At 49.8% G+C, this 24,020-nt stretch overlaps 1 protein-coding gene and 1 long non-coding RNA gene across 6 annotated transcripts in view; one reads left to right on the top strand and one right to left on the bottom strand.

Moving 5' to 3' along the window:
• Positions 1 to 24,020, top strand: part of STARD9 (StAR related lipid transfer domain containing 9) — a 90,178-nt gene that overhangs the window by 59,119 nt on the left and 7,039 nt on the right. For 4 of the 5 annotated variants that reach the window (XM_084776285.1, XM_084776288.1, XM_084776284.1 and 1 more), the window contains 8 exons: positions 3,352 to 3,531; positions 8,752 to 8,803; positions 9,130 to 9,267; positions 9,819 to 9,904; positions 10,009 to 10,112; positions 11,252 to 11,442; positions 11,905 to 12,376; positions 13,806 to 23,996. In XM_084776285.1, the coding sequence (XP_084632411.1) occupies positions 3,352 to 3,531; positions 8,752 to 8,803; positions 9,130 to 9,267; positions 9,819 to 9,904; positions 10,009 to 10,112; positions 11,252 to 11,442; positions 11,905 to 12,376; positions 13,806 to 23,996 (11,414 nt within the window). Of the gene's footprint in view, positions 1 to 3,351; positions 3,532 to 8,274; positions 8,362 to 8,751; positions 8,804 to 9,129; positions 9,268 to 9,818; positions 9,905 to 10,008; positions 10,113 to 11,251; positions 11,443 to 11,904; positions 12,377 to 13,805; positions 23,997 to 24,020 lie in introns of those variants that run through there. The other variant, XM_084776287.1, reaches the window with a different exon arrangement.
• On the bottom strand, positions 6,174 to 11,362 carry LOC311594525. Its single transcript, XR_014778118.1, has 3 exons — positions 11,126 to 11,362; positions 10,289 to 10,430; positions 6,174 to 7,547 (listed from the first exon to the last, which is right to left on the bottom strand). It is a non-coding gene; the product is annotated as an uncharacterized lncRNA (long non-coding RNA).

Genomic DNA, 24,020 nt, shown 5'->3' with positions numbered 1-24,020 from the left:
AGTGACCTGAGACGGCAGCGGTGTGGCAGATAGCATTCATCATGGAGGCTTGCTAAGGGAAGAGGAAGGCCAGGTGAAGGTGAGGTATGTGAGATTCGCTTGAATCAGGCTGGGGACAGACAAAAGAATGTGAAAGGCTAAAAGCAGAAAGACCAACTGGGGAAAAACTGTTGTAACTGAGGGAGGGTGCAGACAAGACGTCTTGGAGCAGTGGAATAGCTGTGGTCCCCTCAGACCTTTAAAAGGAAGACAGCAGGCCTTTGTTGCTTTGTTTTTGTTGTTGCTTTTTGTTCTGTTTGGGGATTTTTTCTGAGTCAAGGTTTCTCTGTGTAGCCTTGGCTGTCCTGGACTTGCTTTGTAGACCAAGCTGGCCTCGAACTCTCAGAGATCCGCCTGTCTCTGCCTCCCGAGTGCTGGGATTACAGGCGTGTGCCACCACGCCTCTAGGCCTTTCTTTTTTTTTGTGGGGTTTGTTGGTCATGGATTTAGATCTCTCATATTCCACAATCTGTTGTATCATCTTTAATGTCATTAAAACATTCTGGCCATAAAAACATTTAGTTCCCTAACACATCTTAAAAACTATATTGCACATCTAGAAGTTCATCTTAGTTTTTTTTTTTAAGATTTATTTATTTTATTTATTGCATATGAGTGCTTTATCTGCAGAAGAGGGTATCAAATTACATTAGATGGTTGTGAGCTACCATGTGGTTGCTGGGAATTGAACTCAGGACCTCTAGAAGAGCAGGTGGCACTCTTAACCACTGAGCCATCTCTCCAGCCCTCATCTTAGGTTTTTACTTAGAGATATGTCTGGCTCAGAAGATAACATCTTTGTTTATATTTAGAATAAGAGACGAGGTAAAGAGTGAAACCGGTTCCAAGCTCAGTAGCCCTTTCCCATTCCCTAGGCCCGGCCAGCTGGCCTTGAGTATGGGCTCTGCTGCTGAGTGGTCCCAGTTCTTCTGTTCCCAGGACAAGTCTTCTCCATACATTGCAGCTTCTACCAAAAAGGAGCAAAGACCTTGCATTTAACACAGTTCCCTCATGTCCCTTGGTCCTTAAGCTAAGGGCTCTAAATACACCTAAGCTTTGGTGTATTTACTTTTAAAATTCCCAGGGGACCTGCAAAAGTGGGAGATGGACAGGACAGAATAAAGGAATATAAGCAGAAAACATTATATCGTGTGAAAAAGAAAAGCAGCAAATAACCCAGATGACCCATGGAAACTTCATAAAATAGGGAAGGACTTTATTCTCATGACCAAGAGATATTAACTGTATCTGCATGGAACAAAAACACACACAGTACCCCATAAATATGCATTTGTACACGTCAACAACATTTCTGTAGACACACAATGGATTTTTTTTTTTTTTTTGGTTTTTTGAGACAGGGTTTTCTCTGTGTAGCCTTGGCTGTCCTAGACTTACTCTGTAGACCAGGCTGGCCTTGAACTCACAGCGATCTGCCTGCCTCTGCTTCCCAAGTGCTGGGATTAAAGGTGTGTGGCACCACATCCAGCTCACAATGGAATTTTTAAATGTCAAGAAAAAGAAAAAAAAAAGAAAAAAAGAAATGAAGCTCTGTGCTCCTGGCATTTAGAAATCATTCAGTATTTTATCATTTTATTGTTGTTTTTATTATTATTATTATTATTATTATTATTATTATTATTATTATTATTATTATTATGTTACTGCATACTATTTATTACTTATCTCCAGACCAGTTCCATGTAGCCTAGGAGGTTTTCTTTCACTGCTTTGTGTAACTTCGAGCCCGGTATAGACAGAATGTGACTCAAAATGCTACATGTGTGGAAAGAAATGTTAGGTTATAAGAGGAAGCCTAAATATGGAGCACATAAAAATAAAAAGCAGAGCTGGGCAGCAGTGGTACATGCCTTTGATCCCAGCACTTGGGAATCAGAGGCAGGTGGATCTCTGAGTTCAAGGTCAGCCTGGTCTATGGCGTTCCAGAGGTACAAAGAGAAACCCTGTCTCAAAAAACAAACAAACAAACAAATAAGCAAAACCCAACCCAAACAAACAAACAAAAAGATGCAGAGAGTCTGAGCAGCATTAAATAATTGAAATAGCATTTTGTGTTAGGTTTCTGTCGCTGTGGGCTAGGGATACGTGAGAGAGCAGGAAAGGTCATTTGGGGGCCCGAGGAGATCGCTCAGTGGGTGGGTGAGAACTCTTGCTGCACAAACCTGAGGACCTGAGCTCAGATGCTGCACAGAGCGCATATAAAAAGCTGGGCAGAATAGGATACTCAGTGTCCTGTCTGACATGTGCTTGTGATCACACCTGTGGGCATGCACACAGAACACATGACGATGGAAGTAGAAGAAGTGCACACATTCAATCACACATGGACTTTTAAGTTTTCACAGATGAGAGATTTCCATGATCCTTAGGTGCTGGCCTCTTGGTGGCAGGCCTGTGCTAAGGCAGATCATCCTGGTGGAGGGGACATAATGGACCAATGATAGTTACTTCATGACAGCTGGGACATGGGATGGGAGGGAGGACATGGCACTTCTTTCCAAGACATACTTCCTCCAATTAGGCCCCACTTCCTAAAGTTGCCATCACCTCCCAAAACAATGCCACCAGCAGGGGACCAAGTCTTTTTTTTTTTTAAAGACTTATTTACTAATCATCTATACAGTGTTTTGCCTGCAGGCCAGAAGAGGGCACCAGATCTCACTATAGATGGTTGTGAGCCACCATGTGGTTGCTGGGAATTGAACTCAGGACCTCTGGGTCCCCGAGGGGACCAAGTCTTTAACACAGGAGCCTGTGGGACATTTCATATTCAAATCATGACTTTTTTTTTTAGTTAAAAAGCAGTGCATGCTCATTGAAGAAGAAAAATGTAAGCATTTATTGAAGGAGATGCTGTTTATGAAAGTAACTTATTGAAGTACTTACTGAAGTATTGAAGTAGCTTATTGAAGAACACTTAAAAACACACACACACACACACACACACACACACACACACACACACACACACGAGTGCCAGGTGTGGTGGCACACACCTTTAATCCCAGCACTCGGGAGGCAGAGGTAGTCAGATTGCTTTGAGTTCGAGGCCAGCCTGGTCTACAAAGAGAGTCCAAGACCAACTAAGGCTACACAGAGAAACCCTGTCTAAAAATAAAAAACAAAAACAAAAAACATAAACATGAAAGCACTCACAGATGAAAAGGTACAGGGGTCTCTCTGAGCTCCTGATTAGCCCAGCAGGGGATCACGATCATGAGCAAGTAAAACTCTGGGGCAACAGGTCTGTTTCCCACACAGGGGGTCTAATCATCTCTTGTACCTCTGCAGATAGAGAAGCTGACTCAAGACAGGACTCAGAAGTGGAGTGACTGGCAGGCACTCATGGAGCATTATGGTGTGGACATCAACAGGAAGAGGGCTGGGGTGGTCATCGAGTCCAGCCTGCCACACCTGATGGCGTTGGAGGACGACGTGCTCAGCACAGGCGTTGTGCTTTACCATCTCAAGGTGAGGAGGTTGGTGTGTCTCCTCCCTTCCTTCCGTAGTGCTAGCCTCGGAAGTGAAGGATGGAAACCTGAGTGCACGGCCATGCTCTTAGGATCTAGACCAACGCCTCACAGCTGCCTCAGGTTATGCTCAGGAATCTTGGTCCAGCCACAGAGTAGGGTTTGTTTGGGTTTTGTGTGAATGGCTGGGGAGCCGGAAGTCAGAATGATTACTGTTTTTCAGCTGCTACTGATGCTTTTCTGTAACTCACTTTTTTTTTTTTTTTTTGGTTTTTTGAGACAGGGTTTCTCTGTGTAGCCTTGGCTGTCCTGGACTCACTTATAGACCAGGTTGGCCTCAAACTCACAAAGATCCGCCTGCCTCTGCCTCCCGAGTGCTGGGATTAAAGGCGTGCATCACCATGCCAGCTCATAGCTCACTTCTTATTTCTGTGCCTTACTGCCATCATGTTAAGTTGGAGTGGTACCTCTTTCATTGCTTTTCTGACTTCCTGAAGTTCCTGAAGCACGTGGGTGCAGCCATGGAGAGCAAAATCCTAACCTCAAAAACACAATCAGTGGCGGGGCGTGGTGGTGCACGCCTTTAATCCCAGCACTCGGGAGGCAGAGGCAAGTGGATCTCTGTGAGTTCGAGGCCAGCCTGGTCTACAATGAGTCCAGGACAGCCAAGGCTACATAGAGAAACCCTGTCTCGAAAACACACTGCTCAGAAGGTGATGCAGGAAGATCTGTGAGCTCAGGAGTTTGAGGCCAGTTTGTTTCAGAAGAAGCTGCTGTCAGAGCTCTGAACTACAAATGCTGCTCACACACAAGCAAGAGACTGAGAACTTTTCTTCTTACACTTTTGGCCTGCAAATTAACGAGACAGAATGCTTCCCCTCCACCCCACCCATCTCCATCACCTCCTTGCAGAGGAAGAGAGGAAAGAGAAAGATAGAGGAAGCTGACTGCGTAGGGAGGATCCAAGGAGCTGGTGGTCCGGCCATGCTGATAAGCATTCATCCAGCCAAAGAAGACTAAAGTCCAGACTCTCCAAATAAGAGCCCTGGTCATCTTTCCTAAATGAGTCATTTGAAGAGTTGACAACCTGCCTGTCCCCTTCAGAAATAATCTTCAGTTTGAGGACAGTCCTGTCACACGGCCAGCATCCCTGTGCTCACCGAGGATGCAGTTCTCTTCTCACAAATGTCTACAGAAGACATTTTAAAAGAACAAATAAGCCGGGTGTGATGGCTCACGTCTTTAATCCCAGCACTCGGGAGGCAGAGGCAGGTGGACCAATGTGAGTTTGAGGCCAGCCTACTCTACAAATCGAGTCCAGGACAGCCAACATAACAACAGAGAAATACTGCCTCAAAAAACTAAAAATAGAAGAAAAAGTCAGTTGGGTATGTGTTCTGCTGCTGCTGCCGTCTCTGGAGAAGTCAGTCTCCTGGTCTGTGGGACACGTGGAGAGATGTTAGCCACGCTCATCAGTGCTTTGGGGATGAAGCCCTCTGAGCACCTTAGGGGGAAAGGCTCATAACTTATTTCCTGGTATGCTCGCAGACATTGGCTTAGTGAAACGCAGCAGGCAGAAGTGCATGCCTATTTTACCATAACATATGTAAATACCAGAAACTATTGAGATCTTCCCGTCATTTGGAACCATAGGAGAGACCAGCTCCATTACAGTGGCACCATTTGAGTGGAACTTTTCTCAGTCACTGGTGGACTCTGGAGTGAGGAGGGGCAGTGAGATGTTAGGTGGGAGAGCTCGGGGTAGCAGCAGAGGGTTAAGGGCTACATGTGGGTCTTAGACCTGGAGGCAGTGGTGACGCCATCTGAATATAGGGTTGCTAATTCTCATTAGTCAGAGAATTCGGAGTCTGCATGCTCCTTGGTGCATCAGTGGACCAGTGAAGTGACATTTTAGTTAATTCCTGAGCCTGGCACTTCTGCACTCTGTGGCCCCATATTTCTTGTTGTAGCTGTTCTGTATTTCTTATTTTATGGGTGTTTTTCCTGCATGAATGTATGTGTGCTATGTGTGTGCCTGGTACCCACAGCTGCCAATGTGAGGGCATTGGATTACCTAGTCCAGGAATAACAAACAGTTGTGAGCCACTGCGTGGGTGCTGGGTCCTTCTGAAAAGCAACAGTTAGTGCTCTTAACTGATGAGCCATCTCTCCAGCTCCATCCCATATTATTCTTATGGTTTGTTTTGATTGATATATATAAGTAATTATATAATAGTAATGACCCAAGATTCTGTGCATGTTTGTTTAGTTGCTCACTTTGTCACAGTCCTGAAACTAGTCCCCTGGTAATACACTGGAAACAGTTTTCTCTTGGGCCACCTTGGAAAGCTCCTCGGGTAGAAAGGGGACAGGAAGAGTGGATACAGCGGAAATGGCGGATACCTTGTAATGGCTTACAATTACCTTTGTGTCACTAACGCTGCCCGCAGAAAGAGATGATGAGACCAGCAAACACAGGGGCCACCTCAATGCTCGTTGTCTGAGAGAGCATCACCTTTTTGTCATAATTCTGCGATAGTCTGTGGCCCTTATCCTTTGAGAGGAATGCACCCCAACATCAAGAGTACCTGAACTCACATGAAGATTTTAAAAATATTTTATTTATTACATATACACACCAGAAGAGGGCACCAGATCTCATTATAGATGGTTTTGAGCCACAGTGTGGTTGCTGGGAATTGAACTCAAGACCTCTGGAAGAACAGACAATGCTCTTAGCCGCTGAGCCACCTCTCTAGCCCCCAACATGAAGAGTTTTAACCTGATTGTATTAGTTTTTAGAGGAACAGAAGTGATTGTGTGTGTGTGTGTGTGTGTGTGTGTGTGTGTGTGTGTGTAAAGGGGGCAGGGATTAGAGTGGCTGATAGGCAGTGGTCCAGCTAGTCCAACAATGACAGTCTCCCAGTAGTGGTCCAGTCCACATGGACTCTGTGGAGACTGGTCTTCAGTCTGCACTGGAGTCATGAGGAAATAGGATGCGCTACTAGAGAAGGAACGCCTCAGCAGCAGGGTGAATGACTTTGCCAGCAGGAATGAACACAAGCAAGCAAGAGCTGAAGAGCTTCTTTCCGTGTCTCTGGATGCTCTGACACCAGAAGGCGTGGGCCAGATTTAGAGTGTATCTTAGTTACCGCTCAATTGCTCTGAAGAGACACCATGACCAAGGCAACTTATGAAAAGAAGGCATTGATTGGGGGCTTCCTTATAGTTTCAGAGGGTTAGTCAGTGGCCATCCTGGCAGGGAGCACGGCAACAGGCAGGCAGGCATGGCATTGGGCCAGTAGCTGAGAGCTCACCTCTGATCTAAAAGTTGCAGGCTGAGAGAGAGCAAGACTGGGCCTGGTGTGGACCTTTGAACCCTCAAAGCCCAGTGACATCTCTCCTCCAACATGGCCATACTTCCTAGTTCTTCCCCAATAGTTCCACTAACTGGGAACCCTGCACTTAAACATCAGCCCCAGGGGACCCTTCTCAATTACACTACCACAGGGCAGGTCTCCTCACCTCAAATGATCCGAGCAAAGGACTTTTCTTTTTCCTGAGACAGGGTTTCTCTGTGTAGCCCTGGCTGTCCCTGGACTCTCTTTGTAGACCAGGCTGGCCTCAAACTCACAGCGATCCACCTGCCTCTGCCTCCCAAGTGCTGGGATTAAAGGTGTGGCCCGGCTTCAGAAGGACTTTTCTTGATTGGATCCTAAAACCCATGCCCAGCTGCTTGGGACTTAGTTGATTCCAGATATAGTCGAGTTGGCAGTCAAGTCAGCCATCACACGCCTCCCCTGGCAGTGTTGATAAAGGTTGGCAGCCATTGGCTAGTATAAGGGAGGAGAGGTAGAGGGCACACAGAAAGGCCAGAACTTTATTGCTCCCCAGATTCTTCTCACACGTTGTCTTGGGAAAACTACAAAGTCTCCCTGTGCTTGCGGCTGGAAGTGTGGCCAAGCGGTGATTGTAGTCACTGGGAAAACCTCTCTCTAGAGAGGTGTCATGGAGAGGCTGGGAAAAAAAAAAAAACATGGGCTAGGGAATGCAGAGACCTGAACTGTAGCCACAACTTTCCTACTTAGCCTTTTTTTTTCTTTTGGTTTTTTAAGACAGGGTTTCTCTGTGTAGCCTTGGCTGTTTTGGAACTCATTCTGTAGATCAGGTTGGCCTTGAACTCAGGGGTCCTCCTGCTTCTGCCTCCCAAGTTCTGGGATCAAAGGCGTGAGCCACCACCACCCTGTATGCTTTGGGTTTGCAAATGGGTTTTTAAGGCAATTTGCTCTCTATGAGCTTCAAACTTCTGGCCTTCAAGAAGGCTACAGTAATACCAACATTTGGGATTGTTAATGAATTAAATAAAGCCAAGCATGATTGTCAGTGCCAGTGATCCCAGCCCTTGGGAGACTGGGGCAGGAAGCTGAGAGTTCAAGGCCAGCCCAGGCTACCTAGTGGGTTACTGGCTCAAAAAACAAGCAATCAAAAGGAAGTAAGATGAAGGCTACAAAATGTTCAGCATAATACACGTGGGACATAGCAAAGGGTTGCTTAAGAAATGATGACGACACACTGTCTAGTTAGTATCTTTGTTGTTACCTCACTGCCTTCTAGTGGAGCTGCATGGTCTTTAGTGGAATGTCATAATCCAAGGGCCCAAAGGCCCTCGCCCGTCCTCCGCTAACTCAGTAGTGTGCATGTATTAACACCAGTTGCCTGTGCTCTCCTACTCTCTTCCAGTTCCTTTTGATTCTAGAGACACCTTCCCCTAGCTGTGCTTTGCCCTGCGTAGAATGTGGCGTCTATTATGCTTCCTCTGCAGAGCGAGAAGGTAACAATCCATAAACCTTTAGGAGAAGTCTCTGAATCTCCCGGATCAAACCTGGGCCACACTAACCTTAGTTGCTTGGGAGAAGAGACATTTCTGACCGGCTGCTACGTCTTTTCCTTGACTTCAGGCCACGGGGCAGAAAGGAGTTTGTCAGCACTCGCTGGGCTTAGCAGACAGGCAGTGCTGTGTATGTCTGCTAGTGTTACTGCTTATCTCTGGCCTGGACTGCAGGGCCAGTGGTTGGGAGGTCAGCACAGCCTGAGCTTGGGAAATGGCTCTGAAACTGCTGAGTGGGAAGACAGGGTTTATAGACATCTGGGGACTGTGCTCGCACGGCACGGCTGCGTCTCTTTTTCTTATTAAAATAGCTTCTTTCTTTCCTCCCCATAGGAAGGGACAACAAAAATAGGAAGGATTGATTCAGACCAGGAACAGGACATCGGTAGGTGACTACACATTTGAGTGTGACACACAAGCAGCCGTTGGTGCCTGAAAGGTTTACTAAAGGACGCTGATGGTGTTGGAGAGGAAAGGGGTCTCTGAAGTGTGAAGGGTCTGCTTCTCTTTCTGCTCCTAGCTTTGGGTCTGGGACCTGGAAGGAGGAGGCTTACACAGGGAGAGGCTTTCAGCTCTTGGTGGTTTCAGGTGGTGGGTGTTCCTTTTCTGTTAGGATGGGAAACGTTGCCGATGTTGGGTCGGGTCTTGTAAAAACTGGAAGAGGCATTCTCCTGAATGCTTTCCCCACTCAAGTTACCCTCTCCTCTTCAGTTCTTCAGGGCCAGTGGATTGAGCGAGACCACTGCACAATCACTAGCACTTGTGGGGTGGTCATTCTCCAGCCTACCCAAGGGGCACGCTGTACAGTCAATGGCCGTGAGGTCACTGCTTCCTGCCGGCTGACACAAGGTAGGGCTGCCTACCTCCCTGGGTGTATCTGGATACATGATGGACATCTTCAATCTGATGGGTTCAGAGAGCTCCGTGAAGCAAGCGTCAACCATGGTTATTCAGCCTCTGGACCCAGAGACCTGAAGAGTTCCTAAAATGATTCTCCTCATCCCTAGGACCTGAGTAGAGAATGGCTCATGGAAATTTACTGTTGTTTATCTGATCCTCAGTTTATTCATCTGTGACAATGGGAGCATAGGGCAGGATTGAATAAAGCCTGTCTTTTTAAAGTTCTCGGTAGTGTGCTGTAAAGACTCTGTGTCAGTATGCCTCTGGTACTAGTCTATTGACATCCCATTCTCTGAAGCTGAACTCAGAGTTTGCCTCTTGAAGTGTCTCCGACTCTGCTACCCGGAACTCCTCCTGATGCTGATTTGATTATAACTGTCAGATGTGTAATTAATACATATCAATTTAGTTAAATGATCAGCTTTTTGCAGGTGTGAGTTCATCTCATGGCATCTCAGTTTATCTGAGAGCATGATCACAGACTGAGCTCTTGTCCTCAGGAGCTATCATAACGCTGGGGAAAGCACAGAAGTTCCGCTTTAACCACCCAACCGAGGCTGCTCTGCTGCGCCACCGAAGGCTTAAGGTATGCAGGGCTGCAGTCTCCGGGTGGCTGTTGAGGATGCTCCCACACTGCCCCCCGCCCCCATCCCTCACCCCCACCGCCCACTGCTCTTCTCTGTCTCCCAGGTTGCAGAGGCTCTTGGCAGCAGTAGCTCTTTGGAATGGCTGGACTTGGATGGGGATGTCACTGCCTCAAGACTGGGTCTCTGCCCTGTGCTTTGGAAGGAGAGGTGAGAAGCTGCTGCCTGTACCAGTGGAGGCTCCTGGGTCTGTTTCTTAGTCTGTAACAGAATGGAAGTAGGAGGGATTGGTATAATAGCCCAGGTCTAAACAAATCTGGTCCAGATTGACTTGGGCAAGTGTTGTGGCTTGAAAATGAAACGTTCACCACAGGCTCGAGCATTACCATGAGTAATCTGAAAATGCTGCACTGGCTGCTGAGTTTGTAGCTGACAGGTGATGTAGCCATGCCTGGATTTGCCTTCTGCTTGGTAACTCATCTCTCTTCTCACAGAAAGACATGTGTTTCCCCCGTTGACAAGATTTAACTGGAAAGTGTTAGCAGACATGTTTAGTACTGCTTCTAAGCCTCACTTTCCCACAGTTCCTTTAAATCCTGGTGCACCTGTGGGTGAGCTCCTAATATATATACCTGTTAGTCTCTAGAATATATGGCTTCCTCTGGATTTTAAAAAATGAATCCTTTTTTCCTTCTTTCTTTCTTTTTCTTTTTCTTTTTTTCTTTTTTGGTTTTTTGAGACAGGGTTTCTCTGTGTAGCCCTGGCTATCCTGGACTCACTTTGTAAACCAGGCTGGCCTTGAACTCATAGCAATCCACCTGCCTCGGCCTCCTGAGTGCAGAGATCAAAGGCGTGTACCACCACCACCCAGCCAAAACATTTTTTTTTTACTCTTATTTCCTTATGAGCCAGATATGGTAGCGCATGCCTTTAATCTCAGCACTCAGAGGGCAGAGGCAGGTGGAGCTCTGTGAGTTCAAGGCCAGCCTGGTCTACATAGTGAGGTCCCAGACAGCCAAGGCCACACAGAGAGACCTTGCCTCAAAAACAAAACACACATATAAACAAACAAACATAACAACTAAAAAAATCTGTTTTACTCTCACAATTTCCTTCTGAGAGTGAACTGGGTCTTTGCTACCCCCACAATTCCAAGAATATGGTAGTGTAAGGACTATTCTGCTCCCGTGCTGTGACGTCATGAGCTGCCTGTGATGACATACCTATTTGTTCCAAGCTGGTCCTCTCCCTCTCCCTTGTTGAATTCAGAGTGCTCTCAGAGGTACTCGCTTCCCTCCCATTTGTCCTGAGTTTGCTTTGCTTGGGTGACCCTGGACTTTCTGTCACAGGAGAGCACTGGAAGAGCGGTGTGACAAGGACCAGCATCCATCGGGAGAGGGCAAGAGACCCCACAGAGCCCAGACTGAGCAACAGCAGTGCTGTGTGGAGGATCTGAAGCAGCGAGTCACCGAAGGGCAGGGTGGAGGGCAGAAGGAACTGGAGGTGGCCCGGACGCCTAGCAGCCGTCAGAGGAAAGACAGTAGGTGCCCCTGTCTAAGGGGTTGGCTTTACCAGTCTCGCCTGGGTGACGCTGCTGAGCCTCTGTATTCTGGCCTTTGTTGTCTTTGTGACATGATGGAATCTTTTGTACTGGGCATTCTCTCCCTTCTTTTAGAGACCGGAAGCTCACACAGAGGGGCTGGAAATAAGCAAGTGGGCTTCTCTATGGCCCCTCAGAATGATGTGCCCTCTGCCAACTCCCTCCAATGGCGCCCTTGCCTGTGCATTTCCACCCATCCCACTTGTCCACCATTACATTGAGGCCTACACGTCTTCCTTTCCTTCCCCTTCAGTAAGGAGGCCCTATAGCTCTCACTTGCCACGTCACTCTGCTCAACCCTTTTCACTCCTCACTGCTCTGGCCATGGCTGGAGATGTCTGAGCCAGACAGCCATAGGCAGGAAATGCTGACCTTCTCTCTCTGGGTGTTTTTGGTTCCCAGACCAGCAGTGGCTGCTCAGAGAAGAGACCTGGCTAGCCAGCTTACAGGAGACACAGCGAGAAGCCAGCTGTGAGGAAGAGAAAGAACTTGAGGCCTTTGTGGCACCTGATGCTTGCTTTCCAAAAGCTCCTCAGCCCCCACCATCCCTACTGGTCCAAAGCCAGAAGAGGGTGGTGCAGCTGCAGCGCTTGCAGAGACGTGCGTCTCGGGCTCCGGTGTGGAACGTCAGGCGGAAAAAGGTCTCGTTCCAGCTGGAGAGAGTTAAGAAGAGGAGGCTGCTGGAGGCCCAGAGGAGACTGGAGCGGTACAGGGCACTCTACTGCACCCAGGATGATGGTGCCTCCAAGGCCCCAGGGCTGGTCTCCATCTCTGACATCTCAGGCCCAGGTCCTCAGTGTAGAAGCCGAAGGGCAACTCACAGCTCCCTGACCCTCCAAAGGCTCTGCAGCCAACGCCCGCCCCAGCTACACAGGTACCAGTGATGCTCCAGGAGCCATGGCTGGAGTCACTCCAGCTTCTCAGGCGGTACTCTTCACTCCATCTATGAGGTGGATGGCGTTTATTTCTCTGCTTCTCTGGCTTCTCTTTGTCTGAATATTTTTCCACAGTCAGGCTGCTTCTTACTTTTTCAGAGCCATTCTGGTTCCCAGCTCATTTCTTTTATTATTATTATTATTATTATTATTATTATTATTATTATTATTATTATTATTATTTGGTTTTTCACGACAGGGTTTCTCTGTGTAGTCTTGGCTGTCCTCGACTCACTTTGTAGACCAGGCTGGCCTTGAACTCACAGAGATCCACCTGCCTCTGCCTCCCAAGTGCTGGGATTAAAGGCGTGCGCCACCACGCCCGGCCCAGATAGAGTTTCTTATATGTCATACCTCTACCGTATTATCACCCTGCCCGCAACAGGCTTTCTTCATCCCACAGGCGCTTTGTTCCTGACTTGACACGTGATTCCCAGGTCCATGGTTGGATCTGTCTCCTCTGCTTCTTCACTCTGTCTGCTGCCATGAGGGTGTATTATCTTCCAGATTCTTGCAGTGGAAACCTGGGTCCTAGTCTGTGTATCCTTGGCCCTGCTCAGAAGACTCACAGTGTCACTGTTGTGTTTTTTCACCTCTCTGTTCTTTAAGTAGCTTGGCAGACAAGCCAACTTTTTACTATGGAAAAAATTTCAAACATGAAAAACGTTGAGAGACTATGCAGCACCTATTTCCAGCAATTGTAAAGAAGTTCCACAGTCACTTTGTAATCCCACTACCCTGTCTTGCAAAGTATTTAAGGCAACATTATGTCATCTCAACCCTGTATCTTTAAGTACATACTTGTAAGAATATAAGCTATTCTTTCATACCTACCAAGATTAAGGTTCATAGCTTGATAGAATATAAAACCTCTGTCCCACTCAGTTCCTCAAGTTGCCTGAAGTGAGCCTTGGCTTTCCATGTCAAGGTCTAACTGGATTTATAAACTGCCTGTTGCTGTTAAATGTCTCACGTTCCTACCATAATCATTTTTCCTATTTCTTTTTGTCAGTGTGCAAAATGGGTCAGTTCTGTAGTAGTACCACTTCATAGATTTATCTGCTTGATTTTTTATAGTATTAAAATTGTTCCTGTTTTCCTCACATAGCCAATTGCTTAAAACATAATTTAATTAAACCTTTTCCCAAGACAAAGCAGTCGGGGGCGGTGATTGAGTGACAGTGCGCATTTGAGACCTCTGAAAGCCAGGGTTCTATTGTCAGTGGTCTGCTTTTGTATGTATTGATCTGAGGATTGTAGGACACAGAGGGTGACACTGGTTTGCTGTCCAACCTCTCTCAGAGCTAACAAAGTGACAGGACATGGAGGGACATTACTTCTCTGAAATGGCTTTCCTTATCTTCACAGTGGGCTCATGAACTGGGATCCTTCCACCATGTCACCACCTGTGCCTGACCCAACTCACCAAGGGCCAGAGAAAACTCTCTCAGCAGATACCCTTCCCCGGGCTAGTGCTTACACTCCAAGGACAGAGTGCCTGGGCAGGAACGGCCTTCATCCATCAGGCTGGAGGAAATTCTTTCCAACCAGGGGAGCCTCAACCAGAAGGAGAGTCTCTACCCTAGGCACCTGTCTCACTGAGAGCCGCAAGTCTCTAAATAGACAAGAAACAGAGTCATTGGGGAGGGAGCCCTGTCAGATGTCTTCTCAGAGCTTAGTGACACTGTGCCAATCAACAAAGAAGCTGAAGCCAAGGGATGGTTCATGGACCCTGCCTCCTGCTGCCCAGCCCAGAAGAGCTAAGGGATCAGCAGCCTCCGGCAGCACGCAAACTGGGTGGCCAAAAGCAGGGAGCTGTGGGACCTACAAGGCTCCTAAGGAAACCGCTTCTGACTCTTATCTCAGTGGATCTGAGGAAGCAGCTGGCCATAGAAAAGTAGGCAAGACTTTTCAGGCAGGAGCCAAACCACCTCCTCCAAGCAGGGCCTCAAAGAAGCATCAGAGGGTGCTAGCAGCTAGGGTCAGAGACGTTGCCAGAAAGGTCTCTCATTTACCTTGTGGCAGTTCTTTAAAAAAACAGCTTAGTGCATGGGATCCAGACACCCTGGCCTCCTCCACAGGTTTGAGGCCCACAGTGGATTGTGTGAAGAAAAAGGACAATGATTTATCTGATACTGAGAGCAGTTACTCAGTGGACTCTCTCTCTTACGTCTATGCAAAAGTTCCGAGGGAGCTGCCGAAGCCACGGGGCCTTCAGGGGAACTGGGATCCCCAAGATCCAGAGGGCTCTGAAAGTGACAACAGTCAACTGTCTGAGGACTCACTTGTTGAAAAAGGATTCCAAAGCCCCCCCAAAAACTCAGGGGGTGAGTATTCTACGAAGGACCGTGGGCATTCAAGGGCCAGAACTTCAGCCTCTGTGAAGGGCCTCTCCAGGCCCTCAGACAGCAGCTTATGTACTCAGTCACACAGGAGCTTTTCTCTGGATAGCCCTATCGATGCTGACGGACTGAGAGGAGGCAGACAAGAGGAGCCTTGCCTTGGTTCTGCTGATGAGGCACCTACAGAGACTTTTTGGCACCTGCAGAAGGCTGCCTTGCCTGTGGTAGATCAGGAGGCAACACACAGGCCTAGCCCTCTCAGCCACAGAACGGGAGTCGGGGTGAATGTCTTTCTGCCAAAAAGCCAATCATTTTACCTTAATCCTCATTTTCAGCCCTATTGTGAGCAGGCTGAGTCAGAGATGGAGGCAAGCTATTCCAAACAAACCAACTCTCTGCAAGGTGTGGAGCTTGCAAGAGAAAGCCCGCTGGCATCTGTGGACTCATGGTTTTCTTGTGACTCTAAAGTCAACCCCAGCAGCCCTTCAGGGATTGTACATACTTTATGCCTAAGTCCTGACCTTCATGAACTTCAGCCCCATGGTGAGAAGCCTAGACACTGGCTAAACATCGAAGAAGTAAAGCCACCAGGTACAGTCCTGCCATGTAGTCCCCGAGGCAGTCCTGAGCCATCCTGCAGTTCAGATTTGTACGCAGCCTCTGCTGCTGATACATCTAAGCCCTCAGTCTGTGGATGCCAAAAGCTCCTTCAGCCGGGAGCTGATGGTGCCTTTCAGGGCAGAGAAGTCCCTGACCTGACCTACCAGGCTGTCTCTGAAGAGTCCCACAGTTCTGAGATGTTGAGTGTGCCGGCTCCTTCTGCTACCTCAGTCACTCACGTAGGCAGCATTCATGAGAAGGACTGGGCTGCCCTTCAGCAAAAGTATCTCCTTGACCTCTCTAATTCTGTTCTGGAGGCTGTAGGGGAGCCCAGGCCAGCCCTCCCCTTCCTAGAGGAAGACTCCAGCTTCCTGGCTGAGGCGTCTGATCAAGTAGATACTCAGTTGCCAGTTGGCCCTGGAGTATGTAGAAATTTAACTTTCAGCCACTTTTCAGTCCACCTATCCAAAGCCAGGCCCTTAGAAGCAGAGGAAGACCATGACAACCCGTGGGCCGACTTAGAGTGTGCTTCTGACCTCGACAGCACCATTGAGAGGGTGAGTTACAGTGGGGCGTGCCCAGCAGACCTAGAACCACTGGCTTCTGGATTTATAAATGCACAGGCCTGTACAGCGGGAAACAAGGCACCCGATTCTATGACAGAAGCATGGCGAGTCAATCGGGCCGGCTTGGAAGGGCGCCTTCAGAGTGGCAGGAACCCTGGCCTGATGACTTCCTCTGGGCAGCATTTCTTCCAGAAGAGGACTTGCCACAGTCATCATCACTCAGCCACTGAAGTAGACCCTTGGCCTCAAGATGGGGCTCTTCTCAGGAAGAACACTGCAGGTCAGCCAGGACTGGTAAGCCAGCACCCCCTGCTGGAAGAGAAGGCAGCTCCTTTTCAATCTTCCCTGCAGCCACCTGCCTTGGAAATGTTCTATGTAACCAAAAGCAGGGATGCCTTGACAGAAACTGCCTTAGAGATTCCCGCCTGCAGGGAAGCCTGGGTGCCATCTCCACCACCCAGAGAAGCCTGGGTGCCGTCCCCATCGCCCAGAGAAGCCTGGGTGCTGTCCCCACCACTCAGGGAAGCCTGGGTGCTGTCCCCACCACCCAGGGAAGCCTGGGTGCCATCCCCACCGCCCAGAGAAGCCTGGGTACCGTCCCCACCGCCCAGGGAAGCCTGGGTGCTGTCCCCACCGCCCAGAGAAGCCTGGGTACCGTCCCCACCACCCAGGGAAGCCTGGGGCTGTGGTCACAGCTATCAAGTCCTCCAGAAAGCCCACTGGAAGAGTAATTTGCCCAAGTTGCTGCAAAGCCAGAATTCTAAGATCAACTCATCTGAACAGGCAACAACAAAGAAGCCAACTGATCTGGACCCAGGGGAAGGTCCTGAAGAACTGGAGGACTGCTCTAGAAATGTGAGAGAGGAAGAGGACCATGATCCCGCCTACAGTTTTGTTGCTGGGAACAGACATCATCTCCCTCCTACTAGCCTAAAAGCTTGTGAATGTAGAAATCAACTTGGAATTTTAAATAAAAAGTACAGCCTCTCAGTACACGAGGAAGGAGAAGGGGCCTCCTCATGGTGTCACTGCAGTGTTGCCTTTGATGGCTCTGAGTCAAAGACTCTGTTCTTCATTTGTGATTCCAAAGCAAGCTTGGAAGAACAGAGCGAGCCCCTCCTGCAGAGACAGGCCTGTGGTGTGCCCAGTCAGACTTCTGGAGTCAGGTCTGATTTCATTGGTAAAATCACCAACTTCGACCTGGACAAGGGCATACCGGAGGAAACTGCTGTTTCTCTGAAGCCCAGATCTCTCCATTGTCGAGCAAGCAGCCCTGTGACCACGGCCGGAGGTGGAAGTCCAACACACAAGTGGGAGGGGAGGAAGGAAACCACGCTTCTCAGGGAAGTGATTTCCAAAGACATCCGAGGAGAGTTCAGTCTTCCAGGAGCCCAGTATACCTGTGAGAGGTGCCATCATGTTCTGTGCTCTCAGGAAAGGAAGCCCAGCGAGTGCAAAGCCCACGGGCAGTCCCAGGAAATGAAGTCCAAAGAAGAGACATGGAGCAAAGGAGCTAATAGCGCCGATGAAATGGCTAGGCTCATCCGGAGTGTGATGCAGCTGGAGACTGGCATCTTAGAAATGGAATCCAGGCAGAATAAGGGTCTTCACGCTTCCCACATGCTAGGTACAGAGTTCATGCTCCAGGACCTACAGGACCAGGAGAGCCCTGACCATGTCCTGATGCCAGGAAGCTCTGGGGAACATTTGTTCTTTGAGGACCAGCCATCTTCTCCAATACAGGTAGAGGATGGTACAGGAGACAGCAAAGCTAGGGAAGTAGAGGGTAACAGTGCTGTTGGTAATGATGCCCAGGCCCAGAAACTCCTAGGCTGCCCCTGCAGACCAAGGGAATGTGCACAAATGAGGCAGTCTGGGAGAGAGCACTCATACCCACCACCAGAAGACAGACTTGCCAGGGACCCATGTGATTCTGTGTGCAAAGGTGTAGCCGTCAGAGAGCCTAGCAGCATTTCCCTTCACTCAAGGAGAAGGAAAGCATTAGCTAGAACTCTGCCATTGCAGCCCAGCACAGCGAGATCTCCTGAGCTGGATGATGAGCTTCTAAAAGCAACAGCAAACTTCCAAGACCAGGCGTGGGCCTTGGAAAGTTTCAAGGAACCAGAGACTTTGGAAAGTTTTCAGGAAAGCCAACTTGTTGAACTCGCAGGTGATTCAAAAGTGCAGGGCGCAAAAGCTCAAGGGAGAGCTGGGGAGATGACCGTGAAAAGGGGAGGAAGCCTACAGGAAGAAGAGAGTACGGTCTTGTCAACTCAGAAACGTCCTGCTCCAAGCCAGCATTGTAAGGGCGCATTTTTCAGCCAGCAGGCCATCTCTGCATTCCACAACCAGACAGGCTTCTCTGCAGCTCAGCCTTATGGAGGGTGGAGTGGTACCCAACCCATGCAGTCTCCAAGCTTACCAAGAGGCTGTTTGCATGCCTCTGATACAGAAGACATCTCTTCACTTGAGCACATGTTAGAGCCTACGATGGTGGAAATTACTAGGAGTTGTTTGACAACTGGAGTAGGGCATCAGGATCACAGTGGGGAGACCAGAAGCTGTAGCCCGCAGGGAAGTGCTGCCGAGGAAGCTTCCACCACACACACTGCCTGGTGTGGATCTGTCATGCCTATGGCCATGAGAACTAATGGTCAATCTGTTATACCGGACAGCATTTTACTAGAAGCTGAGGACTGGGTAACAGTAAGCATTAGCCCCCAGGGAGACCAGAAAGGGGACCTCAGAGTTACTTCAACAGGCTTGACCACCCAGGAAGGCTTAGGTTCTGAAGCTGAGGCAACTGTACAAAAAGAAATAAAAACCAGTTCCTTGGACAGGGTCTCAGGGCAGACTGAGAAGAGGGCCAGTTTCCTCTTACAAAAAGATAGTGACCAGGGGGAGGAGCAAAGGCAGAAGGCAGAGGAGACATCTGGAGATCAACAGTCTGCTAGCTCTGCTCACTTAACACCCATGTCTGGACTGAGGGCACCTGATCCAGAGCCTCTGCCACTACTAGACTCCTCTGCCCATGCCTCCATATGCCTGGCTATCTTGGCAGAGATCAGACAGGCCAAAGCACAGAGGATGAAGCTTAGTGACTTTGCAACTGAGCAGACAGCCCTTCCTTCTGAGCCTTCACGAGAAGCTACGTGTTTGTCAGAGGCTGCTGGTAGGTCTGAGAAGCAAGTGGTTAAGTTAGGGTCGGGTACCAGCAGGCACGAGCTTGAAGCACAAAGACTGCACATGGCATCTCCACCCCCATGCGCGCCTGTAGACCTCTTGGCTGATGAAAGGAAAGCCCAGGCCATCGCAGGGAGCTTTCATCATCTGCCTAACCCTGAAACTGACAGAGGACCAGGGCATCACTTGCTCGCTTCCTCTCACACCGTCTCAGATTTAGACACAAGATGCGGTACTGGAGAGACAAGGCAATTCTGGGGAGCAAGTAGATGGCCTGATTCTTCTGAAGTCAAAGAGGAAAAGAAGGAAACATCTAGAACATTGTCCTCTGTTTATCCTTTGGCCTCAGACAGGCTTCTTTCTGCACCACCTGTAGAGCAGGATATGAGGGTGGGATCAGAGAGAGTGTCAGTTTTACCTTCTCAAACTTGTTGTGATGATCCTGGTGGGACTCTGCACAGGCAGAGTCAGTTGGCTGCACGGGAAACAGCAGAGGGTATATCCTTCAGTGGGCAGGACAGGATCCCGGAGGAGCATCAGGAACCTGGAAGTCTAGATAGCACCCGTGGAGGAGGCTTGGCTGAGAGCTCAGAAACCTCACAGGAAGGAAAAGTAGTCTGTGCTGAGTGTCAGCCTGTGGTCTGTGGTGCTGGGAATGCTGCTGGCCTTTCAAGGCCTAAGCAAGACCGTGTTCATCGCTTGGACACTTCCACGGGCTTAGAAGAAACGAAGGCAAGCCCAAAGCCATGTGCTGCCCAGCCCAGCGTCCCCAGAAAGGTTGAAGCAGAAGCTCACGTGTGGCGTCCTGTCAACTGGAAAAATGTTGGCTCTGGCCTGGCAGAAGCCTGTGGGGCTGACAGCAAATATACAAGGTCGACTCCGTTGCTAGATCAGAGACCTAGCCTGCATCCCAGTGCAGTTAGAGAAGAGGCTCCAGGTCTGTGCCCAGAAGAGTCCCTTGTCTTCAAGGGGAGCACTGGAGACAGCAGGACATTTGACACATCTTATGAGGAGGAAGAGGACAGAACTGTTCCTTGCCCTCAACTAGGTGGTTCTCAACCTGCTGTTCATCCCTACTGCTCTCCTTCTGCCTTGCCCTGTTGTAGAGATGGTGTCCCCAGGAGGGGAACCCCTTCTGCTGCTCCACATCCTGTCTGCTCACCCCTCATAGTGCCATCGAGGGCCCATGAAGTGGATAGAACAATCGAGAGCTTTCCCAAAGAGACTCAAGTGTTTTTGGAACGTGGCCTCAAGCACCAACATGCTAATGGAGACGTTGGGCCTGCAGATAGCCGTATTCCCACCCCAACCACGACAGCTGCCGTCTCCTCTCCAGCTTACAGCTGCAGCTCCCTTTCCACCTCTGAAGCGAGGGCAGATTGCCTCACCCACACAGTTGCTGGAGGAAGGTCAGTTGAAGGTGCTGGGGAAGAGACTTCAGGGAGGAAGGCCAGTATTATCCCCGAGGATGCTTCTCCATCCAGCCCCACAGGCACGCACTCTGAACCACTGAGCACTTTGAAGGATAATTCTGAGGGTGAGAATGCACAGGCAGCACAAGCCGAGGCAGAACCCCCTGCAGTGCCTCGGGGACCACAGGCCCGTCATTTAAATGAAGGATCTGTGGGTGGTGAGCTGCTGACAGCAGCTCAGAATGGACGTTTAGAAAACACCATCAGATGCTGCTCTACACAACCTTCCGCTGAGGTCAGCGGTCACATTGTAGACATGTTAAAACATCCCTGCCAACCTCAGGGGGAGACTTTGTGGGAGGAAGAAGAGCAACAAAGAGACCAGGCTTTAGAAGGCGGCCAAGACCACGCCCAAGTTAGGCATCTAGGACCTTCTGATAAGGATGGCTTTGATGGCTCTCAGAGTAGAGCCGGTGAAAGAGAGGAGATGGTTGTGACCAAGTCTTCTGTGTCCCAGACTTTCTTTTCAGACTTTGAAGACCTAGCTTCTCTGCCCTTGGGGCAAACTGAACCCTCACAGCCTGTTTCCCAAACTCCTAGCCAGCTCTGCTCTGGAAAGGAGCACCTGGCTCCCCGTCCCAGGCACGCGCTCCCTGTGATTGCAGTCTTCCCTGGTCCCAAGACTACCAGCTATTCCCCTAGGACTCAGCTCTCCGTGGTCAGCTCATCTCGGTCTCTTCACAAACTAAATTTGAGTGTGGAGCCTTCTTCCCCCACAGATGAAGACGCACAGGGGCCAAACAGATTGTGGGGCCCACATCTCAGAGGTTGTTCCTCAGAAAAGCCAGTCTCAGTGTCTCCAAAAACCCAGGATTGCAGTCCAAAAGCTTCATGTAACTCAAACAGTAGCCTCATTGGTCACAAGCCCCTGAGACCTGTCCTTCCTCCTTACCCAACGTCTACCACTGTGTCATGTATGCCAACGCCTGATCTCATGACCAACTGGATGCCTGGTACTTTGGAACAGGCCCATCAAGGAAAGCCAGATAAACTGAGTGTCCAGGGTATGCCAGAGAACTGTCACTCTCAGGTAGACAAAGAAACGCTGCACTTTGGTTCTAGTGACATAAGTCCCTATGTCCTGCCCTGGTGTCCACAGGGACCTGTGCATATTGGCTGGAAGCAGTATGTGTTTGGAAGTGCAGTTGATGTCCCTTGTAGCCAGAAACCCCAATGCCTAATGCCATCAGATATGGCTTGTTGCCCCGGCACAGACAATGCCCTGGAAGACAAAAGGTCCCCGTTTCACTCCCATCTCAGGACTTATGCCCAAACTCGTGATCTATCAAACATACACAGTAGTATTGAGAATGACCAAAGTTCAAACAAAGGCTGGGAAATATGGAGTTCCTCGCTTGCCGTGAGGGAGCCCTGTGTCTTGTTTGGCTCTGAGGGAGTTGCCCCAACTTTGGGTTCTGCCAAGAAGCCCCCATCCAAGGGCCCTTCTGAGGAAATAGGTTTTCTGAGGAGTGAGCTGCCTCTGGCAGGGAGGAGTGCTGCAGCACAGGCCGATGAGATTGTACTGCCCTGCCCATCAGAGACAGGCTGTGCTGCGAGGCAGGCCAGGACGAGTGCCTCTGAGCAGGGGACACACTGCCTGGGCTGCAGGCTCCACTCCAGTTGCACTGATATCTCTGCCCAGACTAATGCCAGCACAATGTCCGACTCTGAGCTGGCTTCCTGGACCAGCATGCACAACCTGTCTCTCCACCTCTCACAGCTTCTGCACAGCACTTCAGAGCTGCTCGGGAGTCTCTCAAAGCCAAGTGTGGTCCCAAAGGAGCAGAAAATCAAGAATGAGTCCCCAGATGAGGCCCCACAGGCCGTCACAATGGACGGTTCTACTCAGACCACCGTGGATGAGGCCATCCAGACAGATCTGGCCTTACCTCCTCTGCCCTTCCAGGCCCCAGAAGTCAAGCCTCAAAAAGTCAGTGTGATCCTTGAAGTGATAGACTCTGGCATCGCCACCATGACTCAAAAAAGGGGAGCTAGCCCAGTGTTGTTTCAGAAGAGCGAGGCAGACGAGACAACAGAAGCTCAAGATCTCTGTGACAGAAGCAGCCACTATAAGCTGCAGGGCCCTCCTGTGCCCTCACCACACTTGAGCTTTCAGAAAGCACATCTTGGGCAGGGCCTTACTTTTGTGAGCCCCCCAGCTTCTCCTGATGGTTCCCCACCTCCCAGCCTGCAGCCAGAGGAACCCTGCATGGTGGTCAGCAGTCCTGGAATGTCCCACCACTCAGGAGAGTTCACCCAGGAGCCTAGCACCCAGAAGAAGGTGGGCCCATCAAGTGCTGCACTGGTGGATAGGGCTTCCTCGCCAATCCTTACATTTAGTGCCAGCACCCATGAGTTGAGCAACCCTCTAGACTCTTGCGCTCTATCAGTTCCCTCAGCTTACCCTCCTGAAGACTTCCAGAAGGTTGACATCGGTTCAGACCTTGCTGTTAGTGACCCAAGACCGCCAATGGATAATTCTCAAGCCAGTGATAAATCCGGTGTCTCTCAGAAGGCTGAGTCTCTGGATAGAGAAGGCAAGAGCTCCTTAGAAAGTTCTAAGAGATTATCCCTTGACCCTAGCTCCCCATGCGGCCAACAGCAGAGCTCTAGTGTCCACATTAGTTTCTTTGGGCAGGTCCCTCAGCAGCCTCAGCCCAAAAGCACCACTGGAGACCAAAGCAGACTGCCATCTCCACCACCAAGGCACAGGAGCTCGAAGCTAGGTGGCAGCTTTGTGCCTGAGAAGGTGGCTTCCATAGAGCATGGTCCACCAAGCAGTAGGAGGCCAAGCCAGTGGCAGGGCAGGGCAGCAAATGAGAACGAGAGCCCAGCGTTTATTGTAGAGCCGCAAGCCAGTGTGGAACGACTCTCTTCACGGAGAGGCCTTCAGCCCCTTCGCCCTTGTCCTCTCTCTTTCACCACAGGGCTTCAAAATCCTGCCGTAGAACCTCCTCAGGCCTGCCAACCTGTGGGGCTTCTCTGTCCTGGTTCACATATACTTGTGACCCCTGGTCCCCAGCATCACAGCTTGAGGGACCTCCCAGTTCATAACAAGTTTAATAACTGGTATGGAGTTCAGGATGGACCTGGTGGGAGGCTGCATGTCAGTGAGGATCTAGGAGTTGGGTGCGACTCCAGTTCTGTAGACCCAACACAAAGGCCCCTGCAGCCTTCTGACAACGACAGCCAGGACCCTGAGTGGCTCGGATTGAAGCACATCCCCTTACAAGTTGGGGCCCAGAAACCCTCACTCAGTGTGGAACTCGCAGAAGCAAAACTACACCATGGCTTTGGGGAGACAGATGCCCTGCTGAAGGTGCTGCAGAGTGGGACAGGGCATGTGCTTGCTCCTGAAGAGCCTGCTGTGTTGTCCTGGGAGGAGCACCGCACCAGGTAAGAGCCCTGGGCCTGAAGAGT

Source organism: Acomys minous (assembly GCF_964271855.1).
Source record: "Acomys minous genome assembly, chromosome: 3".
Taxonomy (NCBI): domain Eukaryota; kingdom Metazoa; phylum Chordata; class Mammalia; order Rodentia; family Muridae; genus Acomys; species Acomys minous.
This window is presented reverse-complemented; position numbering and strand designations above follow the sequence as displayed.